Below are 13,390 nucleotides of genomic sequence, written 5' to 3'. Positions count from 1 at the left end.
TTCTAAATTATTGTCGGCATATTTCAGGAAGATTTTAGTGATTGATTGATTGATTTACATTTATTAAACACGGTAGGGTACTGATCCTGGCTGGACATTTTTCTGGCTCAGTCCATGAATTACAAAATAAAAATGATGAAGATTAGATTGCAACAAAATTCAGCTAGAGGACCTACACATGTTTATGTTAAAACTATCAGGTTGCAAGCATGATTTAAAATAAGGTACAGGCAAACACGTATAACAAACACTGCCAGCAGAAGGAGATCCACATGACAAGGCTAATTTCACCTTTGTGTAACAACTCAGCAAATGTATCTAATGCTGATTTACAAAGTCATGGACTGCAGCTCTTTTTTTTTTGTGCTGTTTCTATTTTATATGTAATATATGTCATAGTACCTTATGATGGTAAAACAGATGCCATCTTTTGGCTTTAGTGTTTATTTACTTAACAAAACGATAGCTTTCAAATTATGTTAAAGTACTTTAATTACGGTCTTATTTTTTCCAGGTGGATACCTCAGGAATCCAGTGAAAGTATGAAAAACTATCAAGAAGCATTACTTCAGAGTGACCTTACACTGTGCCCAGTAGGAGTAAATACAGAATGCTACAGAATTTATGAAGCATGTTCTTATGGATCTGTCCCTGTTGTAGAAGATGTACTCACACCAGGAAACTGTGGAAACTCATCTTCATCCTACAGTGCACCTTTACAGTTGTTAAAGTCTATGGGGGCACCATTTATCTTTGTTAAAAACTGGAAGGAACTTCCTGCTATTTTTGAGAAAGAAAAACTTGTGAGTCTGGAAGAAAAAGTTCAAAGACGAAAGAACCTTATTGACTGGTACAAGCAGTTTAAAACCCAGATGAAAGAGAACTTTATTAATATCTTGAGAAATTCTTTTATTTAAAGAAAAAATAATTTGGTAGTCATTTATTTTATTGAAACACAGCTGAAGACACTTTTACTGGTAGAATTTAACCAAGATGTGCCAGAAACAAATAAGTCCTGACTTTCAGTCGTGTACTGAAATTGAACATCCAACCCTCCAACTACATAAAATTTTCTCAAAGTGCTTAGGTTTCATAGTTGGTTATGTGAAGTAGCGAGGGTTCTGGGCATGGTACTGTCCTTCTCCAGTAGAGTCATTAAATATAGGATTTAAAATCAGAATGTGTTTGTGTTAATATTTTTTCTACTCTAGGCACCAGCCCAATAAAGGGGACACAAGTTTTTTGTTGTTGTTTTTCTTCTTCTAAATTCAGTACAACTGCTGTTAATGTGTTTATGCCATTATCACTAGGACAGTATGTTGAAATGTTGGCACATTAATGTTCTGAGGCACTTGAATATTTTGAAGTTTTAACCCCTGGCATTCTTCCCTCTATACCATGCAGTGGATTTGAGCAGCTGTAAACATGATTCCTTGTTTGTCTAGTCCAAGGCATAACCAGATTCCAGCATAAGATGCCTGTGTATATGTTTGATACAGGCAAACATGCACATTGGCTTCCTTCATAAGGCACTGCATCCCATCCCCTTGCTGTGGGTCAGCACAGGCAGCTTAGAGAACATCTGTACAAGCATGCTGGCCCTGGAACTGGTGATGCATTTCATTTTTGCATGTTTTGACTTTGATAAGTAGTTGGCAGCACGTGTCTTCATCTAATTCTGTTTTAATTAAATGTGATATGGCTGAATATTTCAAATGGTTATGAAATCTAAATATATTACTGGTGCTAAAACTTTATTTTCATTCCTTAACATTATGCTGTTCCGAGTAGGGCTAAGAAAAAAATGCTTATGGAATTTTTAATAGTCTAACTCAAAATATGCCTTAAAATTATAGTGAGAGTGTAATGCAGTAATCTGTGAGTGACTCAGCCACTGGTGAATTTTTATGTGCTTTGCTTCCCTGTCTCAAACTCAGGTAACTGGCATATTTTGTCAACTCCCTGCATATATTTACTGTGTTGTAACTGTGTCAGTGGTATTGTGCAAAGTGTAGCATAAATGGCAACTACAAGTATGATGGTTGCAAGAGCAATGGAAAGCATTGCACAACTCTTGAAAGACAGCAAATCAGTAACATATCTGTCCCTATGATTCTGTGTTATGTAAACATATAATAACTTCTGCTGTCTATAGAAGCTACGGCTGTGTTATAGTTATTGATAGATTTAAGGGGTCTGTGCAGTGAACTTTACATATGAAAAATGAACTGTTACAAATCTAAATCAGTAGCTTCAGTTGTTTAAATGTGTATCAAGGAACTTGAGATTGGATGGTTATGTTAATGAGATAATATTTGGTAGAAATGATTAGGGGTCTGAATGAGTCGCTATACTACGTGCCTAAAAGAGAGACGTAAGACATTCTTGCACGGCCTTTCAAAAAGCTATATGTATTTTACATAATTTTAACGTTCAAAAAAGGAGATGTGCAATTATCATTAAGTTAATGGCATTTTCATCCTAGGGAATGAAACGGACATTTTGCATGGTATGCTGTTCAGATTCCTGGATGACAGTAGTTGTCAGATGCACAGTGGTATAAGTTTCATATAGTATAGGTGTACTTTTGTATTTCTACAACGTAGTGGTTACAGACAAGGTAGTCTGAGCTTCAGCACAGTTCTTGACACTGTCCTATCATGAGGCTATTGTAAATGATTAGGGACATAGTGAAATCAAACATGTCAAGGCAAGTATAAAACTAATTAATGTAATGCAAATGATTGTGAATGTATTGCAAAGCCAGAAATTGCTGAGAAAAAGCCACATTTTGGTGTATCATTCACTTTTGTTTAATTTGTTGTATCCAGTATAACTACAAGAGTGGAGACAGGCTTACACTGATCACTAAAATGCAACTGGTGCAGTAGTCAGAAGCAGCAACGGGATTGGTCTTCATCTATAGTTCTGGTTTAATAGGGACATCTAGAGTCTATATGCCCTCCCTGTGTTTGCTTGGGTTTCCTCCAGGTGCTCTAGTTTCTTCACATATTCCAAAAACCTGCAGTAGGTGGATTGGACACTCTAAATTGGTCATAGGTGTGAGTGTACATGACAATGTGTGATGAGGGAGAACTGCAGCAGGGCTACCCACCAAGCGCTGTAATCCTTGGCTGTAGATGATTAGCACTGTTGAAGTGACACCCTGATCCCTTGTGCAAAATGGGAAAAGGAATTATGGATAGATGGAATAGGGGACATCTAGCATTTAATGCAGTTAAGTACAAAGTTGTGCAGCTTGGATTGTAAATTTGGAGGTCAAGCTTGATACAGACCTGCTGCACTGGACACAGATCTTGAGTACACTGAATGACAGTGACAGAGGCGTAGCTGGTGCATTTAGTGCCCTATTCGTGTCCCATGTGGTTGAGTCCCACCCACTTCAGTTCTTCAAGTGAAGAGCAAAAAAAAAAGACATCAGCATGAAGAAACTGCAGTACAGAACCCAATCCTCGATTCACTACCTCCTCCCACCCTGCAACAAATCTTCAGCTGAAGCAGTTGCTACAGTTTAGGCTCTGCATTGCAGTAAGCACTACAGTGATGAGGTTTAAGTTTAAAAAAAGAAAGGAATTCTTTTCTTACTTTTAAACTGTAGCAAGCAGTTACTACAGTTTATATTTTGCAAGGAGCACTACAGTGCTCAGGCTTTAATTTAAAAAAAGAATTGATCTGAAGTAGTTGTCTTCATTTGGTCTTCAACCTGTGGGTTTTTGGATCCTTTTCGGATCTGACTCGGCCACATATCCAGCATCTGATCCAAGATCAAAGCTCCTCCACTTACCCATAATGCCCCTGTCTCCTTCCTCCCTTCAGGTCTTGTTTGCCGCCTGTAATGTCTGTATCATGGTCTGAGCTCTCAGCATAGAAAGTTGTGGTAAGTGTGTTTTTTGGCATTAAATCTTCTCTTTTCCCTCTCTTTTTCTCTACTTTCTACCTCCCCACATTTCCGTCGGTTAAAAAAAAAAAAAAAAGACTCTCTCTCTCTTCCTTTCCTTGTTTGTGTGTTTGAGTGTTTATGAGTGTGTTGGGCCTGCATGGGATATGTCTGACACTCCCAAGCCAGGTTTCAGAAAGTGTACAGATTGTGGCCATAAGCTCTTTCCAGCTGATGGCCACATTCTGTGTGTAGTGTGCTTAGGGGCAGCTCATCTCCAGACCTCCTCTTCCATCTGTGTGGGGTTTAATCCCCAGGCACTTTGAATTAATACTCAAGCGCCTTCTTTCCTCTTCAGGAACTCAAGTCCCTGTGCCCCTGGCTTCTGCTCCTGCCACCTTCCCGTCCTGTGGGACTCAAACTCCCGCCAAGAGGCCTGGGGATGGGGACAAGTCCGCCAAAAAACATAAGCCGACAACACACTGCTCTGGCCGGGGCCCCCCCCCCACCTAAAGTGAGGTCGACTCTGAGACCGGGGTCTCCCCAATTCCATTCTCCTTGGTTCTCCCCAGAGCCAGTGGAGTCCCTGATCTGGTTGCCAGCTCAGGCTTCTCTTCATTGCCCCTCCAGATCATTGTTGGTCACCTCCTCCTTCCTCTCCACCCAGAGCCTTAGTGAAGCAGAGTTGGATAGATGATGTAGAAGTTCATCCACACTCAGATAGAGATGAGAATCTTGCCTACCCCCTCTCCCTCTGGAGCAGGGAGCATGCAGCCCTTTTTCACCCTGATTGCTCCTTCCATTTTGGAGCCCTTGGATCCGAGGACTCAGCACTGATGGTAACTTGTACCTTGATGCCGGCTATGACCTTGAGCAGGTCGGATCCGACTGGCTCAGATTCTACAAGTTCTCAGAGCCGTAGCCTTGGTGTCAGATCTGAGGGGTTGGTGTCAGAGCACAGCCTTCCTCTCGGTATCTTGGCGCTGACTCCTCTGTCTGGTCAGAGGGTGACAACTCCTATGGTCCTTTCTCAGGAGGTCCATTCCCCTTCGACTTTTGATGTGGTGGAGAGGGCTCTCTTGATTTCCTCGAGACTCTTGGCCATCTCGTCCTCAGACTCCTCCCCGACTCCCTCTATTTCTGGTAATGTTCCGGCCATCCTACCATCTCAGAGACAGCCTGCCGTCACTTTGCCTCGGGAAGCTTCTGCTTGTGAGCACAAGACATTGGCGAGTCCTCCCCAGAGATCAACACTGAGGAGATCCCTCACAAACATATGTGCAAAAGGAGGCACTTAGTCTCCCCACCAGAGTCTCTCACTGAAGACACCAATTTGGAGGAAGGGGAAGGTTCACCCAGTCACCCCCTGAGAATGTCTCCTTTGGAGACATCATGGAACTCCTCCTCCAGTGAGAGAGGGTGATCTGCCCAGAAAACTACCTCAGACGAGTCAGTGTTCCTTGAGGCATTTGGGCGCAGGACCCTCTACTTCCTGGGTCTCCCCTCCCGCAGATCCTTTAGTGGACCTGATAACATCTTGGGTGTGGAAGGAACCAGACATGGTAGAGCCCATCCCCAAACACCCAGTTAAAGTTTTGAGCCCCCCCTTCAGATAGGTCACACTGGAATAAGGGGTCCCCGGTTGATGCTATGGTGGTGGCAGCTGCCACTAGGAAAGAGCTCACTCAGGAGAAGTCTACAGTTCGTCATCTGGACCGAGAGTCTAGGGCAATGGATCGCTTTGGAAAGCGGGAGTACGCTTCAGTGACCTTTTCCATAAGAGCACTGAATTACTTGGCACATGTGATTCGGCTGCAGTGAGACCTAGTGAAGGAGATCGCTGTGCCAACCCCTGAGTCCATGGCAGAGGACAAGAAGTTTTACACTTCTATGCATCCCCTCTCCCATGCTACCTAGGGAACCGCTAGAGCAGCTGGTACAGCTCTTGCCTTCAGACGACATGCCTGGCTCTGGTTCTGTCAGTTTTCAGAACCTCTTAAGACGTCATTAACCAATGCCCCATTTGACAGTTCCTCCCAGTTTGGAAGTATGTGAGATTTTAGTTCAGAGTGAGAAGGATGGGAAGACTTTGTCTGCCAATTGGGATCCGCTTCTCCCCACCTAAACAATCCTTTTCTAGGAATCAGTGACTGACCAAGAAGATGTGGTTCCGGAAATCTCAGACTTTTCCCCCCGAGACAATAAGGACTTGCCTTCCCGCAAGAGCAGAGGGGGATATGTTAGACGTCACCCTAGAGGCAGAGGGGGTCCGAGAAATTATGGGACTCAAGAAACTTTCTCGGACAGACCCGCACAGCAGCCCTGAAGGGTTGTCTGACTGCTCATCTCTGGAGGCAGTCAGGGGCCATCTATCGCTACACCTCATGGAGTGGGAGTCCATCAAAAAAGACCACTGGGTGTTGCAAATTATATCCAGAGGCTATTCAAGCCCATTCCTTGAGCCACCTCCACTGCTGAAACACCTCCTGGACATTCCACCTTGCACAGGGAGGATACAGCACTAGAAATTTCAAAGCTGCTAGAAAAACAGGTCATCCAACACATCCCCCAAGACCAGTCCAGATTAGGCTTTTATTCCATGTTCTTTTTAGTGTCAAAGAAGATGGGGGACCTAAGACCAGTTCCGGATCTATCCAACTTAAACCTGTCAGTGGCTAAGATGAAATTCCAGATGGTCACCCTTCAGTCTATCCTGCCCTTCCTGCAGGAGAATGATTGGATGTGTTCGATTGACCTCCAGGATGAGTAGTATCATATCAACAAGGACAGATGCTCTCGGAGGATGTTCATCGTGCATACAGCTGCAGTAATCACAGATGGGTTCTCTGCCGTCAGGCGGGTCCTCGGTTGGCCGAATTCCAAAGTCTAAGTCCGGCGTCGGTTGTTGTCGCTTTCTTTCCTGACGTCAGTGCGACAGGGGTATATAAGACACAGCCGACGCCATTTTCTTCAGTCTTTTTTGCCGCGCGGTGCCTGAAGCAGAAGCAGTTCGCAAGTGCCGGTCGGCCAGCTCCTGAATTTACGAAAAATTGGAAACCGAAGTCTTCTTTAAAGCTAAGTACCCCGTTGGGGAAACTTTTCTTGCCTCAGACCGATGTCAGACAAAGTTAACAATTGTATTTCTTTTGGGAAGCAAATACCACATAAGGATTTCCATTCCCTCTGCATACCTTGTTTAGGCCCAGACCACGACGTCTCGGGCTGTCGCTTTTGCGCTACTTTCAATAAACGCACTATTAAGCGTCGGGCGGAGTTCGCCGAACACTATTTTGGTAAAGCCTTTGATTATAAAATGTCGGAGACTCCGACTACCGTTTCATCCAAAAAAACGCAAGGACAAGGACCGACACACGAGGCCCGCGGTCTCCACCGACACCACGCCATAACCGGCTACACGTGGTCCGGTTCTCAGCGAGATGCCTATGCAGTCCCTGACTACCGATGACACTTCCTTGGTGGTGTCTTCTGTAACCGAGACCGCAAGTACCTCGGCCCTTTCTCAGACTACAACCACCGAAGCCACTGTGAGTGTTGAGCCTCCTAATGTGGACAGGTCCACTTCCACCCAGGGTGTCTTTAGACCCTCATCTTCCTTTTCCATTAAGGCCTTTACTAAGTCCAAATCAGCCATGCATCCCAAGAGGCCTGTTGCACAGGGCCCATCTCCAGGCCACATGCCTAAAAAGCAGATGCTTAAAATGGCTGAGGATTTAATTACACTTATCAGGGGTTCCCAACCCCCTCCAGACAAGAGACCCAGAGTGGAGGAAGATTCTCCCTCTTCTGAACAGGGCTCCATTTTCTCAGAACATTCTGATGTAGAGGAACATTCGTACTCCCCTTTTGAAGATTCTGATGCAGAACAGTCCATTCCTTCTGTATCTCCCCCAGAGGATTTTTCTTTTGGAGAAACCTTGCACACCTTGAGGGAACACTTCCATTGGGAAGGCCAAGACTTTTCTGATTCCAAGAAAAGGCTTAGGGAATTTCTTTTGTTACCTCAACACAGACCTCTGGCGATACCTCCTGTCTTGGACATACTTGATGATGTTTACTCGGAGGCTTGTCTTAATCCGGATTCCCTGCCTCCTGCCCCAGTCAAACCTGATAGGTACTACAGAGTTCCTAACTCTCACCAGTTTCTTTTCAAAAGCCATAATGCTGACCCTGAAACCATTTCTCAAGGCCCCAAGGGAGTGAAGGCCTCTACTGCCAAGAATCCACTACCTTCCGAAAGAGAATCTAGATCCTTAGAAAGGTGGGGAAAGAAGGTATACACCTCGGCCACCCTAGCCATGAGGGCCTTAAATTGTCAGTTCCATATGCTTAAATATCAGCAGTTTCTGTTATCTCAATTAAGAAATAAAATGTCTCAACCTGAACAACCAGATTTGAAGGAATTGCAGGATAATGATGCATAGTGCAGAACAAGTGGGTAAACACACCTTACAATGTGGCTATGATGCCTTAGAGGCCTCAAGTAGAGCTGCTGTTACAGGATCAGTCATTCGTAGACATGCCTGGCTTAGGGAACAAAGCTTGCCTGATCATGTTAAAGCTAAACTACTAGATGCTCCTTTACAAAAGGATGTACTATTTGGTACTAATGCTGAGGAGATACTACGGAAAATGGAAGAAAAAGCTAAATCTATGCAAACTGTCAAGACTTTTCTACAGGTACAACCACCTCGTTTTAGCAGAAATTGGCCTTCTAAAAACTGGTCCTTTCCAGCCACGGACAAGCCCCAAAGAGGTAGACGCACAAGGGGCAGAGGACAATCTCAAGGATCATATAGAGGCAGACAATGGCAAACTCCAGCACCAAGAGGTGGCGAAGACAGTGCACAACAATACAGAAAAGAAACCAATGACTTCCTCCTTTTCATGCCAAGCAAGTCTCAGCTGGCAGCACCCTTGGGAGGAAAGCTGGCATTATTTACAAGAAATTGGCATATTATCACAACAGACAAATGGATCCTGGACATTATAAACAGCGGCTACAGATTTCATTTTCACACACTTCCAAAAATGAGAGGCATGCCAAACCTGCCACACAATCAAAGGGCAGAGGCACAAATACAAATTTCAAAACTCATGGACATGAAAGCTATTCAAGAGGTACCTACTCACGAACAAGGTCAAGGTTTTTATTCCAGACTATTCCTGGTACCAAGGAAAGGAACCGACTGGAGACCCATTTTGGACTTATCCATCCTAAATGCATTTCAACTCGTACCAAAATTCAAGATGCTCACATTACAGCAGCTTCTTCCCATGCTGGGCAAGGAGTTTTGGCTGGTAACATTGGACCTCAAGGAGGCATACCTGCATGTCCCAATCAGACAAAGCTGCAGAAGATACCTCAGATTTCTTGCAGGTTCAATCCACTATCAATTCTCTGCATTGCCCTTTGGCTTATCTACTGCGCCCAGAGTATTCACGAAATGCCTGGCATCAGTAATTGCCTACTGCAGACTTCAAGGGATACAAATTTACCCTTATTTGGGCGACTGCCTGATCCAAGCGGACAGCAAGCACATACTTCTGGAACATCTGGCTTATGTAACACGGTTATTAAATTCTCTGGGATACACAGTCAACAAAGAGAAATCCAGGCTAACACCATCTCAGAAAATAACTTTCCTGGGTGCCAACTTGGACACAAACACCCAGATGGCCTACCTCACGCCAGAAAAACAGGGGCAACTAACTCAGTACTTCAAAATACTAGCAAATTGTACCAGGCTCACTGCAAGGAAAATACTGCAGGCTCTGGGATTCATGGCATCTTGCATTCTTTTAATCCCATGTGCAAAGTTGCACATGAGGAAACTTCAATGGTACCTAAAAAACCTATGGTCTCAACACAGCCACAGTTTGGAAACAATAATACCAATAATTCCATGTTTGCAAAAGGAATTTCTATGATGGGCCCAAGCATGTCAAACAAACACAGGTCTGCCATTCTGCAAGCCTCAAGCAAATCAAGTCATCACAACAGACGCCTCAGACTACGCCTGGGGGGTGCACATGACAGACAGGTGCATTCAGGGAAAATGGTCCCAAAAGGAAAAGCGCCTTCACATCAATCAAAAAGAAATGCTAGCAGTGATAAATGCAATTACAGCTTTCAAGGACCTCCTGCATCCAGGGCAATTATTGATAAGAACAGACAACACCACAGTAATGTGGTACATAAACAAACAAGGAGGAACACATTCATACCCCCAGTGCAGACTAGCCATGTCACTTTGGAACTTGGCTCTGGAATGGCAAATCGAACTTCAAGCACAGTACTTGCCAGGGTTGGAAAACACACTGGCAGACAATCTAAGCAGAATTATGACAGACCCACACGAATGGAAGTTGCATCCTCAAGTGTTTACAAAGATAATCCAAGCGTGGGGAAGGCCAGACATAGATCTCTTCGCCTCCCACAGGAATCATCAATTGGAAAAATTCTGTTCAAGGACCTTTCATCCAAAGGCCTGGAGAGTGGACTCCCTTTCTTTCAGTTGGGCAGCATGGACAGTTTATGCTTTCCCACCTTTGCCTCTTCTGCCCAAGGTGCTCTTGAAAGCAAGAGCAGACAGACCAAAGATGATACTGATTCTCCAGACTGGCCAAGACAACACTGGTACCCTATTCTGAGGAGCCTAACGCATACTCCTCCCTGGTCCATACCTCTAATGCCTCTTCTACTGACTCAGCACAACTACAAAACTCTTCACAGCCAGCTGAAAACACTCAATCTCGCTGCATGGAAAATTCCTTAACACCACAACAGACCCTACCTCTCCAAAGAGGTGCAGGATGTCATTTTGGAGGCCAGAAGGCCATCTACTAGAAAGGCTTACTCCGCAAATTGGAAACGGTTTTGCTCTTGGAATGAGAAAAAAGGCCAGGATCTCAGAAAACTGAATTTGCCTCAGATATTACAGTATCTAGCTGAGCTGTTGAACAGTGGACTTTCATTTTCCTCCATAAAAATTCATGCCTCAGCCATTTCTGCAGAATTCAACACTGATCCACCTTTATTCTCTCACCCACTCTTAAGACAGTTCCTCAGAGGAGCTAAGAATATAAGACCTCCTAGGAAACAACCAATACCAGCCTGGGATCTTAATTACATTCTAGAAAAATTAACATTACCTCCCTTTGAACCAGCTGCCTCAACAGAGTTGCAATATTTGTCCTGGAAAACAGCTTTCCTTCTGGCCATTACCTCAGCTCGTAGGGTTTCAGAACTACAAGCCCTCATGGCTGTGCAGCCCTTTCTCATCTTCCATCAGGACAGGGTTTCCCTTCGAACCAACCCGTCATTTATGCCTAAAGTGGTATCCAGGGTAGCTTTAAATCAAGCCATTCACTTACCTACCTTTTACCCCAATCCTCAAAATAAAGAGGAAAGGCTGCTACACTCCTTAGACATCCATAGACAGCTACGTTATTATTTGGACAGAACAAAGCCTTTCAGGAAATCAGAACAACTTTTTGTGTCCTATGCTGTAGGAGCTCAAGGGAAGCCAGTTACCAAACAGACAATTTCAAAATGGATAGGCCACTGCATACGATTTTGTTACTCCTTTCATGGAAAATCTGTCCCTACAGGCATCAGATCCCACTCCACCAGGGCCACAGCTACCTCTACAGCCTTCCTCAGAGGAGTTCCTACCAAAGATATTTTGGAGGCAGCCACTTGGAGGTCCGTGCATACCTTCACCAAGCACTACCACCTACCTTTATACTCCAAGACTAGAGCAGGCTTTGCCACTGCTGTGTTGCAGGGCATCCTGGCTCATCCCAGTTCCACCTAGTGCCTACCACCCTGTGCGTAGCTTTGGGATTCTACCCATCTGTGATTACTGCAGCTGTATGCACGATGAACATAGTACAGTTTTGTACCTACCATAAATGTAGATGTTTGAGTGCTAATACAGCTGCAGTACAGGTTTCCCTCCCTCCTTCCCCTCTTGGTAAAGGCCTAGGGGCTAACCCCTCCTCATACAACCTGATTGGGTTATCCTTCTATAGTATATTTGCTTGCAACTACTGATTTTTGATTATATTGCATTGCATGACTATATATATAATTTATGTATTGCCTTCCTTCTGTGGGGCACCTGACATCTGGGGCAAGAAAGACTGAAGAAAATGGCGTCAGCTGTGTCTTATATACCCCTGTCGCACTGACGTCAGGAAAGAAAGTGACAACAACCGACACCGGACCTAGACTTTGGAATTCGGCCGACCAAGGACCCGCCTGACGGCAGAGAACCCATCTGTGATTACTGCAGCTGTATTAGCACTCGAACATCTACATTTATGGTAGGTACAAAACTGTACTTTTCTCCGCTTCCGGATAGGAGCCAGTCATTATCAGTTCAGAGCACTCCCCTTTGGTCTGAAAACAGCCCCCAGGGTGTTTACCAAGTGATGTCAGTAGTAGCGACTCACCTGAGACTCTAGGGCATTCAGGTATTTCCCTGTCTGAACGATTGGCTCCTAACTGCCCCTTCCAAGCATCAACTTTGTTAAGTGAGGGATTCCTTTCTTCTTCTAGCCCAGAGGTTAGGCATTACCATTAATCTCAACAAATCTTCTCTGACCCCTGTCCAAATATTAGACTTCATTAGGGCACAATTAGACACAATTCAAACTAGAGTATTTCTTACTCCAGACAGAATACGCAGTCTGAAGCTACATGTGCTTTGCATTCTTCAAACTCAGTCCCCAACAGTGGAAGTAGTATTAAGGGCATTGGAGTCCATGGCAGCCACGATCAATCTCTTGCCCTTGGCGAATCTTCACATGCAGATCCATCAGTGGACACTTGCAGTACAATGGTTCCTGTTAGATCCTCTGCTGACTCACCCTGTCTGAATCTCTCAAGTGTGCAGGGACTCTCTTCGGTGGTGGATTCTTTCCTCGGACCTGGTTTGGGGATGACCCTTTCTCCTACCTTTTCCCATGGCCATGGTGACTACGGACACCTCCCAGCTGGGGTGGGGGGGCACTGCTCGGGAAAGACGGTTCAAGGCACGTGATCCCCCTACGAGACCAATCTGCATATTAACGTCCTGTAGGTAAGGGAGGTGCTCTTAGCATTGCAGGCTCTCCATGCCCATCTTCCTTCAGGAACGTTTGCTATCCAGATGGACAATATGTTGGTGGTCTGGTACATCAACAAATGGGGGAACCAGATCTTATCCCCTATGATGTGAGGCCATGAGAGTATGGGAATGGGGGATCTCCACCATCCATTTTCTTGTGGCAACGCACATTCTGGGGAGATCCAGTATTCTAGCAAACAGGCTCCGCAGATCTATTCTGATTCCTCACCAATGGTCTCTGAATCCTTTAGTAGATGAACAGATCTTTCACACATGGGGGTCAGCCTTGCTGCAATCTATTCGCCTCTCCTTCCAATGCAAAATGCAGTGAGTTATTCAGTCTGAACCCCCCCTCCGG

At 44.8% G+C, this 13,390-nt stretch overlaps 1 protein-coding gene across 2 annotated transcripts in view; it reads left to right on the top strand.

Moving 5' to 3' along the window:
• The window catches only part of RXYLT1 (ribitol xylosyltransferase 1), an 899,852-nt gene extending 898,611 nt beyond the window's left edge, over positions 1-1,241 (top strand). For both annotated transcript variants that reach the window (XM_044088313.1, XM_044088314.1), the window contains one exon: positions 515-1,241. In XM_044088313.1, coding sequence (XP_043944248.1) covers positions 515-917 — 403 coding nt within the window. In that variant the 3' untranslated portion in view covers positions 918-1,241. The remainder of the gene's footprint in view (positions 1-514) is intronic.
• Positions 1,242-13,390: the final 12,149 nt, after the last annotated feature.

The sequence above is a fragment of the Protopterus annectens genome, chromosome 11.part0 (genome assembly GCF_019279795.1).
Source record: "Protopterus annectens isolate FY-2018-M chromosome 11.part0, PAN1.0, whole genome shotgun sequence".
NCBI lineage: Eukaryota > Metazoa > Chordata > Ceratodontiformes > Protopteridae > Protopterus > Protopterus annectens.
Note: the sequence above shows the minus strand (reverse complement) of the source record. Positions and strands in the feature narration are given on the sequence as shown.